The sequence below is a fragment of the Mchenga conophoros genome, linkage group LG11 (genome assembly GCF_057382185.1).
Source record: "Mchenga conophoros isolate Kocher_MC1m ecotype Shallow Benthic linkage group LG11, M_conophoros_male_GT1.1, whole genome shotgun sequence".
Lineage (NCBI taxonomy): Eukaryota > Metazoa > Chordata > Actinopteri > Cichliformes > Cichlidae > Mchenga > Mchenga conophoros.
The window spans coordinates 9975089-10002460 of record NC_140536.1 but is presented as its reverse complement, the minus strand read 5'-3'; the positions used below and the strand labels follow the sequence as shown (position 1 = coordinate 10002460).

At 40.4% G+C, this 27372-nt stretch overlaps 1 protein-coding gene across 5 annotated transcripts; it reads left to right on the top strand.

Annotated features, from left to right (window-relative positions):
• The first annotated feature begins 9551 nt into the window (after positions 1–9551).
• Positions 9552–26502, top strand: fbxl4 (F-box and leucine-rich repeat protein 4). Of its 5 annotated transcripts, none has more exons than XM_085290831.1 (9): positions 9552–9783; positions 12246–12876; positions 14634–14967; positions 16111–16355; positions 16604–16817; positions 18620–18691; positions 21211–21335; positions 21721–21908; positions 22635–26502. In XM_085290831.1, the coding sequence occupies exons 2-9, from the start codon at positions 12380–12382 to the stop codon at positions 22796–22798; spliced, it is 1839 nt and encodes a 612-aa protein (XP_085146957.1). In that variant the 5' UTR covers positions 9552–9783; positions 12246–12379; the 3' UTR covers positions 22799–26502. The 5 variants fall into 5 exon arrangements, with proteins under 5 accessions (XP_085146957.1, XP_085146956.1, XP_085146959.1 ...); XM_085290830.1 differs by having other exon boundaries at positions 9780–9881; XM_085290833.1 differs by lacking the exon at positions 9552–9783 and adding an exon at positions 9795–10103.
• Positions 26503–27372: the final 870 nt, after the last annotated feature.

The following is a 27372-nucleotide window of genomic DNA, read 5'->3' as shown; positions in this document are numbered from 1 at the left end:
GAGGCAAGGAGATGATTCCGAGAGCTGGCGGGTTAACCAGATTTCCAAGATGAGTGGTTCAGTATGATGGAGTTTTCCTGGAGTAACTAGAACACGAGATTACAAGGTTAGTAGAGCACTTGAGATTCATGAACATGAAGCGTGAGGCCTGGTTACCAACATAGGGTAGTTGACGAACTGGCGAGGAAGCAGTGTCAGCAAGCAGATTAAATCTCCAACCTGATTGCCTCAATCAGCTTCAGGTGAGGGGGGCTGTAGGTGGATACCAGGGAGGTCCAGACCTTCAATGGAATTTTACAGCCACACACCCAGACCATGACACAGATATTCCCAAATATGACCCAATCATTTGGACTGAATTACCTGCCGCAATTTCATACCAATCTAAGTTATGGAAGCACTCCCAATTGGCTTTTAGTCCCAAAAATTAATGAAACATTTTTTTCAACAAAAATAATAATTAAAAAAAACCTTCACAGCACTAAGCCTGTGGATATGACCATGTCTCATGTGACTCCTTAGAGAACTGTCTGAAGTTTTAGAAAGCAGCTTTAATGATGTAACTGGGGTTGTTTAATTGCACTAAGATCAAACTAAAATCAGGAGGAAAGAATAAAAAAAGAAAAGAAAAGAAAGAGATCTTACCAGTGGCAGCTAAGTCAGTGAAAATGTGGTATTGAATTGCACTGTGGGAAATGTAGTCTTGATTATATTGGCCTCCACATGTTCCTTCAGTTCTGAGCATTGTTTTTCAAATTGCATTTCCTAGATCCTCAAATACATACGTCAGAGAAATGGAAAAAATCATTAAACAATATGTATGAACTGAATTCCTATAATGTAAAGAATACATGGATCTCTATTAGTTTGGATCATTTTCTAGAGAACGTCTAGATGTCTCTCTGTGTTTTCCTATTTCAATCTGATATATATTCATGAAAATATAATGGAAAGGGTCCAATTTCCCCCCATCTTGCAACATAAAAAAACCCCTACCTTCTGAATCCTGGATTTCTGGTTTCCTGAAATTTGTTTATGAATTCATTCATAACTTTTTATGTAATTCGGTTTACAATGACAAACAGACAAACCATTTACATCCAGTCTGTAGCAGAAGCAAAAAAAAAAGAAAAGAAAAAAAGAAATACAGTAACATATAATAATCTTATTGTCAACTAGTGAGAATTGCAATATTATAAATAATCCAATTTGCAGTTTTCAGGCTTACCTGAGATATAACTTTTAAAAGGAAATAAAACTAAACTAAATAACAGAAACAAACGACAGATTTGGATTGTGTAAGTCATCTGATTGTGCTGTTTTGTATGTTTTCCAAACACTACATATATGTAAAATGTATACAACGCAGGGTTGTTCAACCAAAGGGCAAAAAACGTGCAGCATTCTCACATAATCATATTATTCTGAAGTGAACATTTGCTGTATCAATGCATCAGATGGAAAGAAACTGATAGTGAGATTGGCTGCTGATAGCGTTACAGATATTTCTGCTAAATCTTGTTTTGAAATCAGTGCAGGTGAGTTGTCAGTTGTGGGTATATGTCAAGGTTGTGACATTGGTCCTCGTGCCTATATATTGAATATTGTGCTTTTGTACCCCTCGGGTCTGAACTGAAGCAAACAACATCACCATGATCTAATGTTTAGTTCTGCTTCGTTTCCTGCTGCCCTCCTATTAATATTTATGGTGCGGGTTGAAGAGTGAATTAAGGACAGGTTCAGGTGATAAAGGTCTGGTGATGCTTGTTTGTTCAAAGTCTCTGAATGCATGTTCTCTGTCCTCCCATGTGCATCTACTCTCTTTGTTCAGCTGATCCCCAGGGTGCATTAGAAGTCGCAGGGTCAGTGTCTCCTCTGTTTGCCTCTGAGCTCACTAACACTGTATTTAATTAGGCCTCTAATCAGCCACTAAACACACAATAAAATGAGACAATATGTATCTGTTTACTTCCCTCTCAACTCTCGAACACACATACTCTGCATATTTGCATGTATAGTTCGTAAAAAAAAGAAAAAAGAAAAAGTCATTTATCGGGGAGAAAGATCAAGGTCATGACTCCTCTTCACACTCGATTCCCTGAAACCAATTAAACTGTCGGTCGGTGAAGTTCAGTTGGAGGACAAGGACTAGAAAACAATAGCAGATGACAGCTTCTGTCCGCTATCTCTGGCTGGGTTTTCTTGCAGCAGTAATTATATTTGCAGATTTTGTCATTAAGAGAAGTTTTGCAATCAGTGGAAAATGTTCAAAGCATCTTGGTAGGCAAAGTTATCAGAGTTTAGCTGAATGTCATGTGACAGACTATGATCAGAGGTCAGAGCTGTGCGAAAAGTTAAATGAAGAGAAGAGTAAGTGAATGATGGGGATGCTGCAAGATTTAAAATCATAATGACAGGTAATAGTTTTGGTATATAGTGATGCTCACGCGCGTTTTAGTGTCTAAAAGGAAGAAAGGAAACTTAATAAACTGGTTTGCTCCAGTGGATGGTGGTGACAAGGGCAGCGAGGGTGAATGGATCCCACAATCAGGTTTGACAGGCTGTTAAGTGGGTTTCATCAACTCAGAGCCTAACTCACACACAGCGTTGGTGCTTACTGAATGAAATATCAGTATGATTATTCAGAAACTGCGCTCTCTTGTAGGATGAAAGTCTGGATAAGTAACAAGAAAACCAAGGTGGATAGAATATATTAAAATATTTCATCTAATGACTGAAACAGGGAAATTAGATTTGTCTTGGAGTTTTATACCTGTGTGTGGCCTCAAGGCAACAGAAAAATCTATGGGTGTAGCTGTGTGAGGGGGCGGAGTGACTGATGATTAATATCATCTAAAATCTCAAATCATATGGTTACATCCTGTGACATAGATTTAGATTTCTCTAAGTTCTTTGTCATAATGGACTCTTAATGGAGTTGACTAAATTGTTATTAAACATACTTTAGTATGCTTGAAGCTTTATCATGTCATGTATAAATAAAACACAGTTAAAATTTCATGTAATTACTATTACTGTCAATCAGTACTTGACAGAAGGTGTTATAATTTTTTACCAGATTAAAACTTAAGCACAGGAAAAGAATTAAAAACAAACAAAAAATGCATTGCAAATTTCAATGTATTTTAACGACACTGTAAACTATTTATCATTTGGTAGCACTTTATGGCTCCCAGCAAGGGTGTAATTCTGCTAGAATTAAGATGTTATTAATTTAGCTTAAAATACCTATACACTAGCATAAAGGGGTATAATTTCACATTTTTACAACAAAGAAGAAACAATTATACTTTATGCTACTTTGAGTAATGTCAGGTATTTTAGAGAAGAAACAGACTACACTGTAAAAATGGTAAGTAGTGTGTAACGTAAGATACTTTACAAGGAAGAAGATTTATTTATACTGTGAGTAATTTTAAGTAGTGAGAAACTTCCATGTATTTTAGCACAAAAATAATACTTCTCCAACCTACACTGTAAATGTGCAGTACATACAGGGCCGTAGGCTTAATTACGAAGTAGCTTAACTTCCAATCTTATTAAATAATTATACCTTCTTTTGGTGTGCATGACGGATTCTTCACTATTCAGTTGTACTCTGATAATATGTATAAAAATCTGATTACTTAAAATGACTTACAATATCATTTTTTTCTTGTTTCTTATAAAATACTTGAAGTTACACACCATTTAAAATCTATTACCGTATAATTATCTCTTTTCCTGTTATAATACCTCTTATAATTATATTATTATTATTACTTCTACTATTATTGAGTATCTATGGATAAGCATTTGTAAGTAAATATAATTTAATTGTAATTTCAGATAAAATGCATTGAAATTCCATTTAATTCAATAGTAATAAGTAAAATAGAGTAAAACAGACCATAGGCTCTATGCAAACTCAAGTCCTAATGAATTAAACATTCATGTCCATGTTGTTAATTATGGTCCATATTAGAGTCAAAAGAACAGTAAAGCTGGCCAACATTGTGACTGACAAGTCACGCCACATGAGATTGTAGCGTCCCTGGAATTTTTTCTGTAAGAACCACCAATCACATTCACCATGATGTCCTGATGGCTACACCCATCTTATTATGGGATGGACTGCGCCATGACACACACAACCATGTGAGTAGCAGGACAAACTGTGTTTAACTATTCATCTAGAACCATCATCAGATTAGTTGCACACATTAAACCACACCTCATTAACCTGTTAACATGCTCACATTAGTTTTTCATTCAGAGCAACATTGTGACCAGTTACTGCAATATAAAGTGGAAGACACTTTTTTTTAAATTTCTGGTATTTCCATGTTTAGTTTGCGCTCAAATCTGCCACCACCTCTATATCAACTAACAGCAATGTAAATCTTAACCTGCTAACGACTGCACTGCACCTTGCTTTCTCTTGTCAATCCTATACAGCTTCTCAGTTTCCACAGTCCTTCAGCCACACCATTTTCCCGGCTGTAATGCCTGAAACATGTTGACCTGTCGATTAAATATATACAAGTGATACATGTCCAGCCATCTAGAGCTCATGGCACAAAAACAGATCTTTCTGATGCAAATGATGCTGTAACTTGTGATCCGTTTATAAATCAAACTTCTACGACTGCCTTACTCTAGGATTAGTCCCAGAGTGCACAATATTACATTTCATTCCAGGGAAGTGAATTAAAAATAAGAGGTTAGCCACAGTGCAAGGCCGCTTCTCCCTGTATCCAATCTAAACAGGGATGAGCAGGCATGCTCGGTTACTCTTACAGCCTCATGAGACAGTTCCCCATGTGGGGTGACCACACTGCAGCTGGGAAGAAACACACACATACTCTGTTCCATACAAGCAATAACCAGCTTCTCTTCTTCTATGCAAAGAGGCAGGAGAGCAGCACTCTCGTTATTTAACTGGCTTTTGACAGCTGGGGCACAGCAGAGGGACAGAAAGTGTATCAGTGCATGGATGTGCGTGTGAGTGACACAAGGGAAAATAATAGATTGTGTGTGTGTGTGTGTGTGTGTGTGTGTGTGTGTGTGTGTGTGTGTGTGTGTGTGTGTGTGTGTGTGTGTCCAACCTGATTTGCATTTGTGGGTGCTCGGCCATGTGCATATGTATGTGTGGCACAGTGGACCAGAACAGAGCTCTGACAGTAGCAGGACTGCTGCTCGCTGATGCTTGCCTGGAGGAGCTGACAGCAGCTTGGCCTGTCAATCACAGAGCATGCCCAGTAGCCCCCTATTCACATCATCCTTTCTTGTTAACTCTAAATCTGGCTGGGTAGTCTTTATATATGTGTGTGTGTGTGTGTGTGTGTGTGTGTGTGTGTGTGTGTGTGTGGGTGAGTGGGTGGGTTTGCATCCTTGTCTCTGATGTGCTTCTTCTTTTAGACAGAGATCAATCAAGATAAAGTGATGAAAACCCAGTACAGGATTTGCTAAGAAACATGTCATGCTGTGAAAGTTAATCTGATCTTGTAGTAACATGTTCAAGCATCAGCAGATATAATGCAGTGATGTCAAAGTGAAATTGTTCATCACGGTCAAGAACTATTAGTATCACAATCAAAGGACCTTTCTTGCAAGCCATAGACAAGTCTCCTATTTTTACAAAAAAGTGACAGATTTAGCAGGATGGGGTATATTTTTATCTGTAAAGTCTCTATAACACTCTATGACAGAGTCTCTATGACAGAGGGAGAGAACAAGAGAGCTCTTGTGGTCAAAGGTAATTATCTCCACTTGTCACCCACAATGGATGCCTGCTAATGAGAGCTGGACTCATGATTGGTCGCCTGCGGGTGTGTCGAGGCACTCTGGTCTTTTGGTTTTGACAATAGAGCCTGGGTGTGCTGCAGAGACTGAGCAACTGGACAAGTCATTCAACGATGCAAAATGCCAGCCAAAGTGCGACCGCCATCATACGCAAGATCTATTAGGCTCTTAATTATCTGGGGATACAGGGTGGAGAGTGTGCGTGTATTTTGGAATATCACTAAAGTTTTATGAGAGGTGATGCCAAACACTGAATTCTGTCATGGTCTCAATATGATTAATACATGTTCTCTTATGTGCAATATCAATGTAGCAATGTACAAGAGAGCAACCAAATGCAGGAAGCAGGGACAAGCAGAGACAATAAATTAAAATGTTTTTTGGGGGTGACCCAAAAAACATTGTACCCAAAGTCCAAAAGAGAGTTCCCAAAAGCAGCACAAGAACTGAGAGGTAGCCAAATGAAGAGCAAAGAGATGATCCCACTACAGATGTGGAGACACTACATCTATATAAATACAGGCCATTTACAGACACAGGCAGACCATGTACACACAGGATAGAATGTAGAGGTGGGTGGATCGATCCAAATATTGATAATATCGATACCAAAACTGGTACAAGCACGATAGGATCGATACTTTGTCATTATCACCTAAGCTCAGTTTGTAACCCACTGAATTGTGTGAGGTTGTTTTAGTATACTTTATTTTGGAAGTGAAAAAATGTGCCTTAAACCTGCACTATAATAAACAACTGAACCTTTGTGTGACTGCCGTGTCTTTTTTATTTATAGCCTATAGCACATTTAAACAACAGAAGCTGACCCAAAGTGCTTTAGAGATGAACACTGCATCTCTGCTGCATTCCAGCTCTCCAAAAGACCCAGTTTCCAAATACATGAAAAGCTGAAAGATGTGATTTGTTTTATCAACTAATTATTGTGCAAAGTAAAAATCACAGTGATTTAGTGGTCATTAAAATGTGTTCATAATTTGCAAATTGATGTTGACTCAGCTCATAAATCATGCTGCTGTCTCCTGTATAAGCTGCCTCTATAGTATAAGTATTGGTATTGGAATCTGCAATACTGACCCTTGTTATTGGATTGATAGAAAAATTTGCAGTAAAGCAAGGCACTTGCAGAAAGACCACAGGTGAAACCAATGAGTGAAATCAAAGGAAGCAAATATACAGGAGGAAAGTAACTCTTCAAAGCAATGCATAGGATAAGATAGAAGATAGGGAAGGAAAGAACATCAGAAGCAACTAATTTTAGAGGGTTTTTTTTTTAGCAGTTTTGGGTCTTGTTGAAGTTACATGATTTTTTTAAGTGTCTGTCCGCTTACATAAACCAAACATAAAATGTTGCACCTACATTTATTTTAGGTTTTATGTAATGTATTTCCCCATAGTTAATATTAATGCAATAACGAAGCAATAATTTCAACCTCGATGTCTATTACAGATTTCCATCAAGAGTCTTCAAACTGCGAATATGTTTTGTTTTTTGCTTTTTTCCCTCAACATCACTGTTTGTCTATTACTCCGCTGGTTTTAAAACCAGCAAACGATCTACAGCAGGAGGGCTTCACGAGTTGAAGAAGATGGCTGAGTTTCAGATTTATGAAACGTGTGATCTGTGTGCTTTTGTGCCCAGGAAAAATAAAACACTTCTTAAACCACCAATAGCTCAGCACAAATTGCTTTAACCTTTGTAGAGCACCACTGTGACTTCACTCTTCTTTGTATTTATAGCCTTTGGAGTGTTTGCCAAGCAATGCGAAAACATTTTCTTCGACATGACGCTTTCATCATCTCATGCACCATCTTTTTTTTCTTTTTTGAAAATCACTTGTCCTTCCTGGACACTTCACTTGAAGCAGTCCAAAAACTTACTGCCATGAGGACGCTACAGCAAGCAGCAAACACCGAGTTTTCTTTCTTTTTTTGTGATCACTTGATGGATTTTGTTGCATAACAAACTGTGCAGCTGAAGTTTGCTGTCTGTTATCGTTGAAGAGTTTAGGTGATGAGGAGATGGTGGAGGACAGACTTCTCTTTTTGTAGACAAGAGACTTTTAGCATGTGAAAAACATTCAGTTTGACTGGCAGCCCCAAAAGATAATATTCAGTATTTGTACAAATTGTAGCGTACATTCATTAGAGTTACGACTCTTGAAAATGCAGTGGGCATGCTAGCTTTTTATTTTTTGTTTCCTTTTGAGTACACCATGTCTACATTACCAGCTACTTGTTAAAAAATAAAGTGGCATTACAAAACCAAGAGAAGATGTGAGAAAATTGGCAAAATGTTTAAAGGTTTATAGAAATGTTTTCCCGTACCTTTAATTTATTTATTTTTAAAAGTTTCACGGGTGCTTTCAAGTGCTTTTAAATTACAAGACCACCCGGCAGGATCAAGAGTGCTCCAGGAGAAAGAGAAAGCACCAGCAGGAGATTTTTGGTGGTGATGATAGTGATGATGAAGGTTCCTGGTTGCCACCTTTAAGCACTTCTCCCCAAGCAGTTCAGTAAAATGGCTTTCTAAGTAGTCCTAGCTAAAGCAGACCAGCTCTCCACTGCTATTTTCACATGCTCCATCAGAGCAGAAATGACTAAGCTCATTTCTGCTCTAATGGAGCAAATCAGAAATCAATCTGCTCCATTACTCTCTAAGCACTAATACTGCCAAGAGTAATGAACTTCTTGGAAACATCACTGTCCAAAGAGGCTTGAATCACATCCTGACGGGACCAGGAGAAGAGTCAGCGCGCAGAGACATCGCATTCTTTGCTGTGGTGCTGCACCACTTCCTGCTGTCAATAGGACAGTACAGGGTGACCTCATTCCCAGTACTGAACCCCTTGCCACCACTGCCACACGCCCCAATGGCGGAACAATATTCTGGATGCAGCAGAGCAACAAGCAGTGTTCCCTAAACTCCTCTGACCCCCTTTGCTCAAACACCTGCCAATAAATGGGTCCTTCAACGAGAAAGAGTTATTATTCACGTTTGCTTGTGTTTTCTTGTGTTTGAGCGAAAGGCTGTACTCCCTCTTTGACTGTTTTCTTACATTACGTTAGTATTTTAGGACGCTGAAATATGTCTAAAAGGTTGAATACATTTTTATCTTGGTCCTTGTTGTTTAATTAGCTCTTACCTTATACCTCATATCTTTCTTTGTTTACATGACTGGTTCTCCTTTGGTGTGTGTTTTATTAAAAAAAAAAATATCTTTTTCAGTTGTTTTAATTTTTTTTTATCTCCAAGGTTTAATAAGCTGAAGAATTATTTTCACCATTGCTGACCGAACTCTACCTTTTATTTTTGGGTGTGTGTATATAGTGTACATCTATGTTGTTTGTGAATGGCCTTGAAACAGAATGAAATCTTATTATACTCCTCCATTCTTTTAATGGTATGTTTTAATACACATTACGCTGGATTATCTATAAATGTATTAAAAACCATGAAACTGGGGTGAATGTTTTGAGTGTCTGTTTTAAACCAAAGAACTACTTTTCCCATAATCCTTTGCTTTAAAAGAAGCCGACCGGATGTTGATAATTTGTTGTACATTTAAAGTGTGACATTTAAAGTTCATACGTAACTTCTATTTTTTTTAGGTTTCCGCGTCCTGTTTAATCACACGTTTTGACAAAAACAGTCAAAATTGGCCATGTTTCGCATTTGTTCACGACATTTGAACACAGTCAATTATTTAGTGCCGCACTGGTGCAATGATAAAGAGAAAAAAGCAGCAGTCTTCCAAATTGCATTACTTTCCCCCTGGAGCCTCGCCCCAGTGCATCGTGTTTTGTAGAAATAACTCGTGTAGTGGTAGTAATAATACTGATACTTCTCTAATACTTAAAACACACAAAGATGACGGGTTACCCAGATTATGTCGCTGACTGTGCTGTGCGCTCTCTGAGTTAATGCATTGGCCGACTGTTACTTGAAGGCAACACAAGGTAAACGTCAAGAATGTTTGATTGTTGAAATCTTTGTGAACGGCTATGGAAGGAAGAGAGTTTTTCCTCGTCAGTGGATTCATTGATCTACGTTCACTGTAAATTTTGTCCTCTTTGATCGCTCGGTTTTTGCACAGCAACCATTACGGAAGCTAACAGTTCATGTTTTGACAGCTCAGCCTGTGTCTGCTAGCTAGCTGCCTACCTAACACTAACTATTTATCGTTAGCTAACACTGACAGCACTAGCTGTGGGAGACTGCTCAGTTTATTGAACAAGGACTTGGGAAAAGACAGTTTCTTCCTGGCAGCTGGCTTAAAGTACGCTTACGTATGTCAGAATTCGTTTACCTAATGTAATGTCGAAATGCCTTCAAAGGTAGCAAGGTTGGAGGGCTAGTTTAGCTAGCTTCAAATGCACAATGAAATATCAAAGGTTACATTGGCAAGACAGAAAACGCTACACTTCCTTTTCTCTTCCCGTACAGTATTAATAAGGCCACATTATTGTCAGAACTGTAGTATTTTTTTACAGTATTATTAGTATTTCATGTGTACAGTTAAAGCTAATATTTTAGTTTTATCAAAACGTGGTTGTTGTCTAAACATCACTGGCTTTAATGTAATTGTTTTTTAATGTTAAAGGCGGTTAATATAGGGTTGGTGGGGACTCGTGTCCTGTTATTGCTTGTAGGGCTACTTGTTTGTTTACACATAAGCACAGGATGTCCCTGGCAAACGTGTACTGCTCACTGCAGCCTACAGCTGGGTCAATCTGTGATACTGAAAACCTGTGAGGCAGGAGTGTCAGGCACCAGACCCAGAAGTTTCTGGTATCATGTAGCCACTCTTGATTTGTGGCTACCAGGCACCATTAAGTACCAGGATGTCTTGAAACCTGACTATTGTAGTCAGTGCTAGCGATTTCTGATGGTGTCAAGCGTTAACATGGATTTAACCTCTACAGTTTGCATTTTGGTTTGATAAATGTCTTGCCGTGTTTCATTTAACCACAAACTACCGCATGTAGTTATGAAGAAATGCCACACGCAAGCAGCGGTACAAGGCTATACCTTTCGAAGATTGGCAGCTGCAGAAGTGCTTGGTTTGTTTGCAGAATAAGTATTCATTAAATAAGCAAGTCTTCTTCTCAGAAAGTGTCAAAGTGGTTAAAATAGTGAAGAAATCGCTAGAAATTAGATCCAGCTTCTTGCTGTAATTTGTCAATGTGTAAAAATGAATCATTTGTCTACAAGAAAGCATCAAAATGTAAAAGTAAGTATACATGTATAGTCATGGTAAGAAGAAGCTGCCTGTCTTTTAATTAACGTAATTTTTTATATCAGCACAAATTGCAAAACATGGTTCTTAGTAAGTCTTACCTTTTAAACAAATATAACCTCAGATAACCAACAACATTTTACATATTGCACAACATCATTATTTGTTTAACAAATGAAAAAGCAGAAGCTCTGGGAGGTTACTGGTACGGACAAGCCAGGTATGTGTTAACACAATGCTAGAGAGGAAATACATCAGCAGTGAGCTTGGAGAAACAACTGTTGCTGTCCATCAATCTGGGAAGGGTTAAAAGACCATTTCCAAACAATTTGAAGTCTATCATTCTAAGTGGGGAAAAAAAAGTGCAAAAACATTGAAGACCGTTGCCAATTTTCCCTGGAGTGTATCTCCCAGCAGATGCATCCCAAGGTCAGACTGTGCTTGATGGTACAATTGGAAGAAGTATGGCTTGTTTAGAAGGATTTCAGGAGAAAATCTCTTCTTTCTAAAAAAAACAAACAACACATGGCAGCTCAGCTTAGATTTGCAAAGTTACATCTGAACAAAGCACAAGACTTCTAGAACGGTGTCCTTTAAACAGACGAGCTAATATGGAGATATTTGCCAGTAATGCATGGCGGTGGATGGGTGATGATTAGGGCTCTAAAAGCTGCTGAAACCAGGCATGTGCTTAGTCTTTCACACACTGCTTCTGTATTTTGGCTTAATTTTTGTTAAATGAGTAGGGATGCGTCATATGTCATGTGATGTTGTTCTCCTGACCTTGCATTTATCTGATTTTAAGACCTGCTACAGGGTGGATGATTTTATCTTTTGTCCTGTTATGTAAAAACCTTATGTTGAAAGCAGGTCTTTTTTTATGACAACCCCAAAGAAATGTATTGAATGTATTGATTATTTATTAGTATAATCATGCACAACATAAAGTAGCGCTTTCTCCACATGGAACGTTTTTTTGTTTTGTTTTGGTTTTACAATCCTTCAATTTATATTCAGCCAAAAATGTATTTTTGCTTCTTGCTATTTTCATTTAAATTTAGGATTCAGATATCCAAAATGATCAAGTTTATATCGGGACCAAGCAGAAATTGGTCCCTCTGTGGTGTCTTAGACCTGCTGTCTTGCTCTTCTCACTCTTGTTTGTCTCTGCCTAACCCACAGGTCATGCATGCAGCCAGCCTTCTATCCTGCGCTTTGTTCATCCCCAGCGCTTGAGATAATGTTCTACCCGTAGGTGGAGGGTTATCCTCCTACTCCGTTTCTCCCCACTGCCCCCATCAGTCCCAGAGTTCCCTATGTTAACCCTGTTGAGCATGTTTTACTATATCTGTCTGCGGCGGCGCTCCAGGAGTGGAACTCGAGGCGAGGCTCTGACCAGTCGACGGGCTGTGGAATCTGGCCAGAGAGCGGTACTGCCAGTCAGTGTGGAGGTGGAGCAGTACGCCAAAGAGGTTTTGGACTTCAGCTCCCACTATGGCAGTGAGAATAGCATGTCTTACACCATGTGGAACCTGGCAGGGGTGCCTAACGTCTACCCCAGCTCAGGGGACTTCACCCAGACAGCTGTATTCAGAACTTATGGGACGTGGTGGGAACAGTGTGCCAGTGCTCCGCTGCCTTTTCGTCGCACTCCTAAAGGCTTCTACAGTAAGGATTACATTGAGCTAGGCTTTGAGGAGCCCGTCTACCCGACAGCAGTGGAGGTGTTTGAGACCTATTACCCTGGAGCCATCGTCCAGATCCTGGCCTGCTCTCATAATCCTTTCACCCAGAATCCGCCTACTGATGTCAGGTAACAATAGTTCCTCCACACTATGCCATTTCTAAAACTTTACAATACCAGTAAATTGCACAGTTTTCGATTACATAACAAGGCTTCAGTGTTTGGATAAAATCCAGTTGGCATTTCATGGAGTAAAGTACTGCTTGGCCAGAATTTCCACCAGAAAACTACCAGAAACCTGGCAGAGGATGCAATGGGATTAGCTTATTACAATTCTTTATCATGAAGATTAGATGATTAGATGATTTCTTCAACAATCTACCTGCTATAGCACTAACTGCTAATTGTCAAGGGAGTCACACTGCACAGTGGAGCTGCATATATGCAGAGACTGAGCTTTTTTTAATTTCTTAGCGACTTGAAGACGCAGTATTATGTATAGGAGAGCACTGAATCATATTTAGCCATGTTTGCATGCAGATAAATGATTTAGGCTACCTTGATTAGAAAAAACTAAACTGATAAAATTGTATAAAGTCTTAAGATTTGTCTGGATCTTTATTCACTTTTTACAGCTTTAGCTTGGTGTTTACTGCCTCGTGTTAGGTGTTGCCTTATGTTGCCTTGGTCCTGCTCTTGGTGCAGTGTCTCAGTTCATTACTGTCCGAAACAAGTCATAGAATCCCCTCCCCCACAAGCCTGCTTTCCTCTGATTGGCTGCCCCTTTCATTGAAAACATTTTTTTTTAAAACGTGTAGAGCAAAGATTACTAAATGGGGTACATTGTCATTGACACCATAGAGAGCAGAGTATCAGCTTTTACTCTGAAGCCTCAACCTCTGGCTTGTAAGGATTATTTGTATGTCCACTGAGACACACAGGGAGCCAGCAAAAAAAGAAGTGAGACAGAAGTCAGGGTATACAATTCTGATGGAATATGGATGTGGTCAGCTGCTAAAAGCCATTCAAAGTAGTCCCACTATTTAAGAGTGCATGATCAGGAGGACAAAGGAGGAGGGGGAACAACTAAGCTGTAGTGCCTCTTCACCTCACTGTACAATACCTTGTGCAATACTTTTTGTAAATAGTCAATGGTGCAATAGACCTCAATACTTGAAATGTGCAATTCACTTGTATTTCTATTTTTATTCCTATTTATTCTATTTATCCCCTTTGTATATTTTATTTATATTTGTCTCTGTATTTCCCAGAGGAACCCACCCGAGGGATTAATAAAGTTCTATCTTATCTTATCTTATCTTATCAACACTGGAGTTTTGGACCTGATACAGATTTTTAGAGAGTGTAAAGTTTTGATATCACTATATCATTAGTCTTTAGAATACTATAAATGCCTGATTTGTATGTTTGGTTTATATTGAAAACAGACAATGATGGGGTTGTTATTTAGTAACTTTCCAATGTGTTTCACAACCTGTGAACATGTGTTGCATAAAGTACTGATAGTACTGCAAACAACAGAGGGAAAACTGCTCTGCTTGCTAAGCTATGTAAAAACATAATTTACAAGTTACACCGCACAGCTTTAAAATTTTTTTTTACTGTAATAAAGACAGTTTTCATATGGGGGCATATCCGACAACATATATGGGCAAATCCGTCTGTCTCTGCTTATTAGAAATATGTTAAGATAAAGAGGCAAACACTGTTGTGCACAATGCCACACACAGGCTTAAGAACATTGTTAGGACTGTATTTTCCTGCTGCTTTCAACGAGTACCTAGAGTAGTGCAAAGTAGTCTTAATAGCATTATATAGGTTAAAGAATGTTATTTTTATATTTGCACATGTTTTGTGTTGTCCAGGTGGGAGGTGTTGTGGTCTGGTGAGCCCACCAAGGTGCTGACTCCACAGGCTCGCCAGTTTTCCCCTAAAATAAAGCATATCGGCTTCCCAACCAACCTGTTGCGTCTAGAGGTGAACAGCTCTTTGCTGGACTATTACACCGAACTGGATGCTGTTATCCTGCGTGGGGTAAAAGAGAGGCCTATGCTGGCTCTCTATAAAATGCCCATCATCGACATCAGTGACCTGAGCGACAGCGAAGAGGAGCTGTCTGATGTGGGAGGTCCTTTCAGGCAAGGAGATGGCAAGCACCAGAGGACAGGAAATGGCTACTTTGACAAACTGCCATATGAGGTGATTACAGTCCTTAATAACAAATCAGAAGGCTTGCGTCATCCAAGCCTGGGTTGAAAGTTTAGATACGCACAATGAAATAAAACTGCATTTTTAAATTTTATTTTTCAGATGTGATCTTGTTTGCTTAGTGGTACAGACAGGAGTATTTTCGATCAGTACCTCTTTAATAAATATTAGGTTTAACCATTCCCTATCACACTCTTCCTATTTTGACAAGCACAGAGATCCAACCTGACTCCTCAGCTGCCGCCCTCATTACTTCTACAATTACTGCCTGAAAGTTGCAATATCTAAAATTTCTTTTTTGAAGATGTTCCAGTCGCATGCACTAGTCTTACATATAGGTTGAAGGTGCTGCAGTCATTTCTCTGCACACAAAACATTTGCAACGCTGATTATTTGAAGTGTTTTAAAGCTTTCCTTATGCACATCAAGTTTTTTCCTTATTATATGTGCTCAGCATGTGTGCACGCGTGCACTTTTTTGTTGTTGTTGTAAAAAATAAAAAAAACGTGTCACACACGAACACTGCGGGTTGAACCATTCTGGCACTTTCTTGATCTCGCACTCACAGACAGTCATTTTCATGCCATACAGATGTATCATGTTGTCTGAGGCGAGCTTCAAAACACCAGCAGTACTCTTGATAGTTGTTCTCTTATCTCCTATCCAAACCACTGCCATTAACAGCAGTCTTCACAACCGCTGTGTGTTTGTTTCAGAAACACAATATAGCTATTATCTGTCAGCTGATACCAGCTTGAACACAGTGTATTGTTAATCCACTGTGACACACACACGCACAACCATTCTTTCTCTTTGAGAGACACACGAATGCGGTGCAAAACAAGCCGGCTCACCGCTGATCCTGCTATCGGTGCTGTGTCTCCCAGATAACCACTATTTAGATCTGCCTGACAGAGGGGACGCAATTAACATTCTCCACTCTACACTGAACTATTTTCTCTTCTCTGCTAGGTTCCACTATTCTTTAATGTTCTCTATTATGTGTTATTTTCTGCTTATGTTTTCTTACAAGACCAAACATGTCTTGTCTCTCACCCTCCTCGTATCTTACCATTTCTCCTCTCCTCTCCTCGTCTCCTATCTTAACCCCTCTCCCCCGACTCCCGTCCACAGCTCATCCAGCTGATACTGAGCCACCTGACCCTGCCAGACCTCTGCCGTCTGGCCCAGAGCTGTAAGCTGCTGCACCAGCACTGCTGTGACCCGCTACAGTACACCCAGCTGAGTCTGCAGCCTTACTGGGCCCGGCTGAGTGACGCCTCCCTGGGACACCTGCAGAGCCGCTGCACCCTCCTCCAGAGGCTCAACCTGTCCTGGACCGGCAACCGTGGAGCCCTTACCCTGACGGGCTTCAGCAGGTCAGACTATCAGCGGGCCACGAATGGCAGCAAACAGGGAAATGACCTTGGAAAGTAGCAATAGAAGTAAAAGCACTTTTTCAAGGAGGAGCATACTGAAACAAAGAAAATCAGTTTACACATTCTTCTGTAACTGATTGAAAAATAAATTAAGAAGAGGATGAAGGACTACTGGGGAATTGATGGCTTTTTTGTTCGTTTTTGTTTTTGGCCTCTTGTCACTCATTTCTCTCAATCTCCCGCCTTAGTTTCATGAAGGCCTGTGGTCCCAGCCTGGTCTGCCTGGAAATGTCATGCTGCCACTTCCTGAACGAAGCCTGTCTCGAGGTCATCTCCCAGACTTGTCCTGGACTCCAGGAGCTCAACCTGTCCTCCTGTGATCGTCTCCCCCCACAGGCCTTCACGCACATCTCAAAACTTACACGCCTCCGCAGGCTGGTGCTTTACCGAACAAAGATAGAGGTATGCGCTGCAAACAGTGTCTCTGCGAAACTAATCAGAGTGATTCGCGTGGACTTCGATCTGTCTTGTTTAAATATAGAGCAGGTCAAATTGTTGTTTGGTTAATGATATATCCGATACCCTGGCTGTTTATAATTTGCAGACTGCTCCTTTTTCTAAATGTATAAAATGTTTTATTCACCATTGATGCTGAGCTGTTATAAAAAAATTACAAAAAGATTTTTAAAAAATGAATTATCTTTCGTATTTTGAATATATAGAATGTCAGAGATTTTCAAGAGGTAGATTCCACACGGTGGAAAGGTCAGAGAATTTAGTCACTTTTCCTGATATTCAAGCAACAGAATTTGATCAATTGTATCTAATAAAGCAGAAAATGCCTTTTGGGTTTGCATCAGAAAGGGCGTCTGGCAAATCAAACATGAGGAGCTGCCCACTGTGCCGACCCCTTGAGATAAAAGAGCAGCCAGAGGCAGCTTTTATCTTCTTAAAGGGGACCTGCTCATCGCCAACTCTGTACTTTTATTCTTGGACTGTATTAGAGTAGTTTTGCATGATTCACAGTTCAAACGAATCATTTATCTTACACTAAGCCTTGGTGCAAACCGATTTAGCTCATGTCATAACCTCTTTCATTGCCAGGCCACATGAACTGTTACCAACAGCCTCCACTGGCCTCCTCCCCCCTTTCAGAAACTCAGGTTTTACAGCATTAACATACTGATGACTTATGACTTTTCTGTGATAGGGGATCTGTAAGCAATTAAAACCACATTTTCCTCATTTATAAAGTCTGAGGTCCACCTGTGTAACTGAACTAATATAAAAAAAAAAGATCATCATTTTGTTTTAAAGATGTTTTAATCTTATTTTTTTCGTGTTTAGTTAATCATCTGATGACCTCCTTTGTTTCACTTGAAACATGCATATAGTATAGGTTTGAACAAAACTTCCCAAAAATGTGCATTTAATGTAAAAACTAATGATTTCTCCTTAAGAAAGATTTAAGATGAACTGAGTAAACTCTGATTCTACAGGGTGTTGAATATACATCGCATGTATTCAAGCTCAGGCATGTCTGATGTGTAATATCACTGTGCCTTGTTTTGGTGGTGCACCTCAGCGTTTCTCTAGTGTTTGTCATGTTTCAGAGTGACGTTGTGGGCAACAGACAGTGTAGAGTTTCTGCGGTGGAGCCAGGCAGCGTGCTGCAGGTTGTTTACACCCGGACAGACAGAGCGAGCCGTGTGTCTGTTTGAGGCCCTGACATCTCAGCTGTCATTACCTTGTCACTGCTCTAATTAAATGGCTAGCTTACGGGAGAGAGGCACTTATAAAAATGCCTTACACCGAGTCGAGCACACGCGCGCACACGCAGACAAGAGGCTTTCACTTTCATGTCTGACACATTCTCCTACCGCTGAGGTGCATGTGTTGGCAGTTGCAGCACTGAATTCTGATATCTCCATATACTAGTTGTAGTGCTGCTCGAGAGGCCTCCGTTTTCACTTTTTTCACTCCACAAGGAGGTGGAAAAATTGTTTCCTGTGCTTTATTAAAAACCTTTTAATCCTGAAAGTGCTGGGTGTGCCAGGTAACAGACAGGAAGTTACTTAAACGGGAACTTTAGGTGACATGACTGGATTTGTTACCGCTACTAAAACCTATGTTGTTTTAAATTATCTTATATATAGATTTACACTCAGGTAAGATGCTACCGGTGTTTTAAATCTCTTTTGCTCCTTCTACCTACCTGGTTTTCACCTGTGCACCTCTGTCTCCGTCTCTCCTTTCCTCCACAGCAAACAGCCATCTTAAGCATTCTGACTTTCTGCATAGAGCTAAGACACCTCAACCTGGGGAGCTGTGTGAGGGTGAGAATGTGCACACATATGAAGTTTCAAAGAAAGCTACAATCTTAACTATTACCTTTCATTTTGGAAGCTTGTCTAAAAGATGCCAGATAGGAAGATGAAAGAGAGCCCTGTGATCCCTGGCAAATGGCTTAGTCACACTGGAGTAAAAGTAGGACAGCAATCTTATCGTAACTGGGAAAAATCTGTGCTTATATAATTGAATTTAATGTTTTTTTGCATTAAAAACTGATTACAAGTAGTTGCAGTACCCACTTGTGCGATCGCACAGGTTGTCTGATGGAAGGCATCCTGTCTGCAAACAATGGTGGCCTGATTCAAACTCACTGGAATCACTCTGATTAGTGAAGGTTTCAAGTAAATGATGTTTAATTTATGAACACAAACAGTTTGAAAATGCAGTCAGCGTGTGAGCCAGTCAGCTGGTGGCCAATTGTGTGCGTTCTGGTTATATTCCTACATAAAGTCAAGGTTTGCTAAGCACCTACAGTATATCACATTGCAGTTAAATCGCTGTCCTGAAGCAGCAAGGTCTCTATTTTTGGAGGAATTGCTTCTGTTGAATTTCTGAGGTTCTCGCTCGACTCTGTAAGTAGTTAATATTGATTTCTGAGTATGTACACTGCAACACATTTGCAATTGTTGACAGTTTGTCACAAGTTAATCACTGTATTAACACAAAATGATTGCATGTAATTGCCAACTTGACCCAGTTCAGTAGTAAGCTGACAGCACAGCTGACAGACTGATAGGCAAATCACTCTTATCACCATCTTGCCACGCCAAAGTCTCTTTGAAGATGGCAACTGACTGGGAGTGGTCAAGACCTGGTCCCTGTCTGTGACAGGATTGCAAGGTCATTGCACAAGGTCACAATCATTTTGGTCATACCTCAACCACCGTTTTTCTTAGTGTGACTGTTGCATAATGCTGTAGTCACACAGGCCTAGACACCATTTGGCCACCATTTAGGATACTCTAGTGGCTAGTGATAAATATGTATACCCTGACTGGTTAGTGAGTGATTACTGGAGGTTTCTGGCTGTTGCCAAGTGAATTCAGATGCAAAGAGGGTGCTGACCATGCACTCTTTGCGATTGCTCACCTTAGTGTTTGCATGGAAGACACCCATTTGCAAACGCTAATCATAGAACGCTAATGAGATCTGGAAAAACGTGCGTCTTAAGACCAAAACCAAGTTTCACTACTGCTCCATGTTTAGACAGCAGTGACATTAAGCTTCTTCCGTGCAAACTACAGTCAACCATGGCAACTTGCTGGGGGCCAAAGAAGTTTTCAGTGCAGCACCGTGTACCTCTTTAGTACCAATTTCACCCAGTGACAGCAAACGCCAACAACCACTTGAAAACCAGTCTGGGAATACACATTTTTCACTAACAGCCGGTGGTTGGCATGGGGTCACTGGCTAATCTTTGTGCAGTCTGTGCTAAGATAAGATAATTGGTTGGTAGTTGTAGACTTCTGTGAGAGCGGTGTCATTCTCCTGTTACTCCTTTAATGATGGCTCATTGAATATGAGGGGAATGGTATACAGCAACTGTTGTGGACAGATATGTATGATGATATTAAAGTACAATACGTTTTATTATTAACATCTTTTAGAATTATTAATGAGGCATTTTAATAAATGTTTAGTGTATCATGATGATAATGATGGGGCATCTGTGTGTGTTTAACTCCCTAAAAAAAGTTGAATGACTTTGATGGAAATATTGATATAATACATGAGAAAATCCTCTTGTGGTCTTTCTCAAGACATAACTGTCATCATCAGAAATAAAGTTATGCAACATTTGGCAAGAGAAATGCATAAAGGCAGCGACTCTCTCTGCCAGAGTTTAAATATCCATCACTGCTAACTCTGAGAAATGTTCTTGCTGTCATTTTTGTAGCTGAGTTATCTGCTCGGGCTGTTTTTAGTTGTTAAATTGCATTTCTTTGCTTTCATCTTTGGATGAAACAATGAAATATGGCCAGCATTACCTGACACCAAAGAACAATAACAGCCTCGCAAACATAAATCAGTTCCTGAAAGACTATTTTGTTTTTGTTTTTTACGGTGAAAGTATTCCGCGTTAGTGCTTTGTTCTTTTGCTCTCTCGAGGAAGCGAGGTTACGAGCCACAAGCCGGGTGATGCCGCTAATCAACTTTTTATTATCGCAGCATTTCAAAAGTTTGTTCAGAATATATTAGATAGACTATTGACTGACTCATCCTGACAGCATCATCTTCCTTTACGTTATCCTAAAGGCACATTTTTAAAAGCCTGGGACTGTGACAGTGTTGTAGATGAGCACAGATCACAGCACCTCTGCCCGTACATCGCTCACACCGACGTGTACAAATCATAACATCTGAATCGACTGCAGCATACGACGAGGGTGGTTTTGCACATTAAAGCGGGTCTGAATCGTCCAAATGTCCCTCTGGGAACTTGCTTGTGAGCTGCAAATGCTGCATATTGTATAGAGAGTAAATGCTCCTGTCTCACTTACAGATCGAAGACTATGATGTTGTAGCCAGTATGCTGGCCACTCGCTGTCGCTCGCTGTGCTCTCTGGACCTGTGGCGTTGCAGAAACCTGACCGATCGAGGCCTGACTGAGCTCGTCTCAGGGTGCAGGTAGTCACTTGAAGCTACTGTTGTTTATAACACCTGCGGACTCCAGGCATGTGCAAAATAACCATTCATAACAGCTTCTTTTTTTTTTTTTAAGTGCTAATTTTGCCCCAAAATAAGATTTCAGGAAGCTCCTCCCCCCTCTCTGCTCCTGCCACCATCTTTTTGCTTGGTGGGGAGTTTTCATAGCTTTCAGTTCAGGATTCTTCTCATATTACATCTTTGGTTGTAAAATTGTCCAGGACCTGAAATGGTGTTAGTTTCCTCTGCGATTGCTTTGTTTTTGTTAAAACACTTACACATTAGAGACACTGCATGGTTTCTCTGTGAATATCCAAATTTGTCCTTGTGTCACCCCAGTTTACTTGTTGGCTCTGTTGTTGCTCAGGATGTTGGAGGAACTGGACCTGGGCTGGTGTCCCACGCTGCAGAGCAGTACGGGATGTTTCCAACACCTCGCCCGCAGCCTTCCACGCCTGCGCAAGCTCTTCCTCACTGCCAACCGCACCGTCTGCGACTCAGACATAGAGGAGCTGGCAGCCAGCTGCCCCTGTCTGAGGCATCTCGACATTCTGGGTAAGATCTCCCTCACACATATGTGGAAACAAACGTTTGCCTTATTAATCATTTGTTAATGAGTGTCAAGTTCGTGGTTATTCGGTCATGACTTATGTTTCATCACGTTGGTGTATAAAGCTCCCCATCAGAGCAGCATAGCCACAACTTAACTTTTTATAAGAGACTTTGTCAGTTGGGCAACTGCATTTTTGATTTAGCTCATCGTTCACTTATCATATTCACAGCAGGCCCATTCCCAGTGTAGCATTTGAGGGGTGAAAAAAACCTTCAAGTTAACCTCGAACACAAACTCAAATAATCAGCTTAATATTGCTATACAGTAGTGCTCAGTAAGCAAAGTTACAGCAGCACACCATAGCAGTAACACTCTAGTTCCAGTTGCATAAGTTGGTGTTTTTGACAGCACAGTAGCTTCAGTGTTAGTCAGGCTATGCTGATGTGTCAGTTCTTTAGTTATTTCAGATGTGCTTCAGTGGTTGACTCGCTGGAAGGTGTGCAAATGATTTTGGTCTGGACTCTATGATCTGTGTGAACAGGCAGAGAGGAACTTTACTTCATTTACAAAGAAAATACACACGCAGTTTCCTTTTTAAGAAGTAGCCAGACATAAAAATATCATTGTTTTTATTTCACAGCTCTGTGTTTTGTTTTATTTTTTATGCGTTTTTTGTGAAGTGTTTTTCACCTTCTGCGTGTCCCTGTTGTGATACGTCTGCCGGACAGGTACACGGTCAGTGAGCGCCGCCTCACTGAAGAAACTCCTCCAGTCGTGTCCTCAGCTTGTCCTCCTGGACGTCTCCTTCTGCTCACAGATAGACATGCGCATCGTCCAGGAGCTCTCTGGCCTCTTCCCCAATGTGGCCATCAAGAAAAGCTTCACTCAGTGACCCCAGCATTGGCTCATTTCCCACTACTGAGATGTAGCAAGTGGAGGGAGGTACTGGTCAGCACATACTGCCCCAGAGTGATTCAGAGGCAGGTCAGATGCAGGAGGAGATTGCAGACCTGCCTCTGCTTGTATCACGGACGAGATCTTCTTTTAGCGGTCAGTATAAAAAGCGGTGGGACTGGGTGAGGAGGATTTTACTGGCTTTACTGATTTAGTGAACCTAAATGACTACAGATTTGTAGGAGCAGGATTATACAACATAAGACACTTGTATTTTTGGGTGGGGGTTTTGTTTGTTTGTTTTTTAAATCAGGGTTGTTGCAGTGAAGCTGCCACATGTTCCCACAATATGAATCAGCACTTACAGTATGTATTGCCAGATAACAAACGGCAAGGAAATATGCCTTACCACTAGAAATCACACATGAAAAAAGCAACATTTGAGAGAAAACTTCTTTTAAGCATCTTTTTAGGAAAACAAATGGAACACAAAGCATTCTTACCTGTTACTGGACTTCACATAATAATATTAGCTACATATCAGGGCCTTGGTCAGTGCCTTGTTTGATTGTGGAATATGAACAGGCTGGTTTGTACATGAAGGTCTTTCCGGTGGTGTTTATCACCATTCACTCACTTTCATTGAATCATAGTGGATGGTGTTGTGTTCAAAGGGGCTTTAAAGGTGAAAACAGCTGCACTAGATGCAATGCACTGTGGTTAGTGTTATTCTTTTATTTTTTTACTTTAATGAGACTATCACAAGTTAATATGTGTTGCTACAAACTGCAGGATCATCATTAAATGTCCATGCACTAGAGATTTAGCAATGGCATGTTTCCATCAATGGGGAAAAAAATTGTTTTCATTTCCACATGCTCTAAAATTGCAGGAGTACAGAAAACACCTAAAGGCATCAAATTCAAAAGATATGCACACTGACTCTTTTGAAATAAAAGCGCAGAGAAGTAATGAAGATCTTATTTAAGATGACATGAAACAAATCTAAAAATCTTTTCCTCTCCAACTCTCAGTTAGGCGCTTTTGGTCCAGCAGTTAATATTTTTACTAGGATAATATGAAAGAATTTCCAACTGTATTACCTGGGCAGCTGTTAATGTGTCACCACATATCAGACACTTCAGATGAATGTAGTAATATTCTATATTAAGTCCGAGTGTTAACAAGTAAGAAATACAGGGGTAGTTATTAACTAGAGGCCTTTGTTGGAATACTGTAGAGAAAGTCATCTGCAGCTGAAGCAGTTGAATGTGTTTTGCTGTATACAGTACATCAGACAATTCAGTGGACTAAATGAAATAGAAAGTGTTAATAATCGGGGTGCTTGCTAATTGGTTTTGTTCAGACCTCATAGGTTGTGTAAACATTTCAGCGTAGGCAAATTGGGGCCTTTAGGCTAAAGTTTTGTTTCCCCAAGTTTGAAAGTCACTGGCTCCTCCGCCGAGGTGAGAGCTCAGGTGGGGGAGTGTTTTCAGTGCTGTTTTTCTGTCAGCAAGTTTACACAAGCTGAGTTTCATGAAACTTGGAGAGCTGGGCCCAGGCATTAAAATTAGCTGCAAATGCAGAACACCTTCTTTGAAAGTGCAAGATAGGCCCTCTGCAGTGTCATAATGTTAGTGCTGTTTCTGTTGTCGTTCCTGTTGAGTTCTGTCACTGCTGTCTGACTGCAGCCGACTACATAACCCACTCCGATCAAATTCCACCGCTGAGAAGGAGTGCTGTAAATTAAGCCGAGGACGTAATGTTAACGTGTAACGAGTGTAAGTACGATATGTGACCTCAGTATTTGTCCTCAAACTCAGGGGTTATATATAATCTCATGTTCATTAAATGTCACTTTTTTTAAAAACATGTTTTACTCCAGAAACCAGCACAAAGGACATCTTTACAGAAAGTAACACCAGACTTGAGTTAGCTTTAAGGTTACCGGGCTTTGGTGTTGCTCACAACAAACACACACGTGACACAAATCGTCAGTTTGCGCTGGCGTAACAGAGACGTTAATCAGAGCTTATTGAGTGTTGAATGTTGCAGTAATTGTATGAAAAATGTACTGCTGCTGATTATTTATTTTTTGTAATATATGAAGCCAAGGCTGCAGTGTGGGAGAAGTGCTTGAAGAGCATTTTTGTGTTTGAAACAAACTTGAATTTTTAGTTGAAGCACATGCTACTAGTCAATATTTGTGCCTTATGCTCCTGTTTGAATGTTGTGTCCAAGTGGTTTAGATTGTGGTGAAGTGCTTCGCTTTTTTTCTTTTCTTTTTTTTTTAATGCCCTTCAACCAAAGTAATAACACATTAATCTGGTCGTCATCAGTCTCACACCTATATTTGACCAGTTTCTGTGCCATATACCTTATATCAGCCATGTTAATTATTGCAAAATATAGAGCTATATATGCAAAAAATGGTTTATTTATATTTCCCTCGGCAATGAAAATGTTATTTATACTCATTATTGGTGGATGTTTAAATGGTAATATACAATTTGGGGAACTGTTTCTTGGGTTTTTTGGCATTTTGCCTAGCTTAGCACTAAGACTGAAAGTATGCCTTTACCCTAGCCTAACATGAAGTGGAAATGTGTTTTTAGCCTGGCTCAGCATAAAGACTGAAAACATGCCTTTAGTCTGACTTAGCAGTAAGAGTGAATGCACGTCTTTGCCTTAGTTTAGTTTACCTTAGTTTGTGCAATGCTAGTCCACTAAACCTCAAATCACGCGGGCCTACAGACCAATCAGCAACCTGCCCCCCGGTAACCCAAAATACTCCAGAAACGTAAAAAAGACTGAAATTCAGATTTGCTCAGTGATCGATGTTAGAGAATGTACATATTTTCCCATCTGCCAGTTGTTTAAGCTTTAAGAAATAAATATGGCAGCGACATTTGCGTTCTGCAGCTACAGTCATTACCTTTCTAAACACCTTAAAAATGACTTCCTACTCTGTTCCTGCTTCCAGTCTCTGTGCTGAGCTAGGCTAAACCCAGAGCGGTCCTGGCTGCGCAGAAGTCAATCACATATCGATCTTCCAGTCTTGTTATTGGTGTGGGTATGGTTAAATTGCTGCATAAGAGTGGGAAATTAATACTTGGTTTATTTCCAGTTTTGTTATAAACAGGTGTGGTAACAGTATGGCACACCAGGCCTTTCACTAATGCATCAGTTTTGCCCAGCCCACCCAAATTTTTAATACATTTTGATGGTTTTTTTTTTTAAATTGTTATTTATCCAGGTAAAGCTCTCATTTCGAAGACCTGCTATCATGTAATTATGTAATTATGTCAGTAATAACTACTGCACCACAATAAAAACACTGTCACTGTTATACTTTGTACAGCAACTATCTGCAACAGCATTAATTTGCAAAGGCAAAACTATTTAAAAAGTGAGCACCACTCTCAGATCATCACTGTTTGACCAGTGATGCAGTTTGGTGTATTTTTCTGAGGTGGCCCTATGCTTCTTTTTTTCTTCCTCTAATGAATATGCAGTCTCTCTTCTCCCACTCTGGATATGTGATCAACCTTTGTGCCATGAACTGGGAGGACCTGCAGCGGCGCTCCCTCCGCTGCAGCGTGAAAGCCACTGTTGTGTAAAGAGATTGTGTGTCTCTGTCGTGATGAAATGCGGTGCTTCAATTTCACCAGGTTTTAAATAAACCGAAGGCTGATGACTGAGTGTGTGTGGCTCATTTTTGATCCTGTAGGAGCAGAGATGTAAGCAGTCTGACTGTAGAACAAAGTGGCTGCGAAGGCATTAACTCGCTCATATTCTATTTTCTCTTATTCTTCAGCTTCATTGAACAGCACGCCACTGCCGCCGAAACAAATGGAAATTGCTCCGCTGTATCATGTTGGGGCTTCTTAAGAAGAGAGTCGTCTAAGTGTGATTTGGGGTTGGAGGCGTGGGGGGGGGGGGGAGTAGGCTCGTCTACTGAATCCACAACAACTAGCAGAGCCATTAGTCAGGATGAGTGACTGGATAGTCGTTGCGGAATGATCCTTTTTGCCTTAACCCTCTGCCATTTTACAGTCTATTAATACCACAGGGAGAAGTGACATTAGCTTGTCTTCTTAACGGCCTTTTAATGAATTGTTTATGCCTAGTTTAATGATGTATATTGTGGCCCTGTAATGTGCCCTAATGACGGAGAACGAGGCGGCCTCGGCTGAAGTATTAATTTGGACTGCCTCCCCAATGATTATTCCTCAGCCACTAACGTCGCCGCCGCCGTGCGTGCTTGCGCGCGAGCGTGGATGCAAACGTGATTCATGGAGGCTTTCCGCTCTGCACTACAGCTTGATTTCTTGCTGTCACGCTCCTCTACGAGCCTGATATATCCAGGGGGGGTTCCACAGCAATTAGTTCAGCTTTTTATTTGTCTTTCAAGTGCCTACAGACATAGCTTGACGAATCTGCAAGGGGAATATATGGATGGAAATATTGTTCCTGAATAATAAATCCAGCGTTTAAAAAGTAAATGGGAGGGGGGTAGGGAGTGGTGTCACAAGGTCTCTCCGTTCCTTTTTCTTCCCCCCCCCCCCCCCC

Coding starts and splice junctions, on each gene's coding strand:
- fbxl4 (XM_085290831.1), top strand. CDS start 12,380: ATGTTAACCCTGTTGAGCATGTTTTACTATATCTGTCTGCGGCGGCGC. Junction 16,818..18,619: donor TTTACCGAACAAAGATAGAG/GTATGCGCTGCA, acceptor TTTCCTCCACAG/CAAACAGCCATCTTAAGCAT. Junction 21,336..21,720: donor GAGCTCGTCTCAGGGTGCAG/GTAGTCACTTGA, acceptor GTTGTTGCTCAG/GATGTTGGAGGAACTGGACC.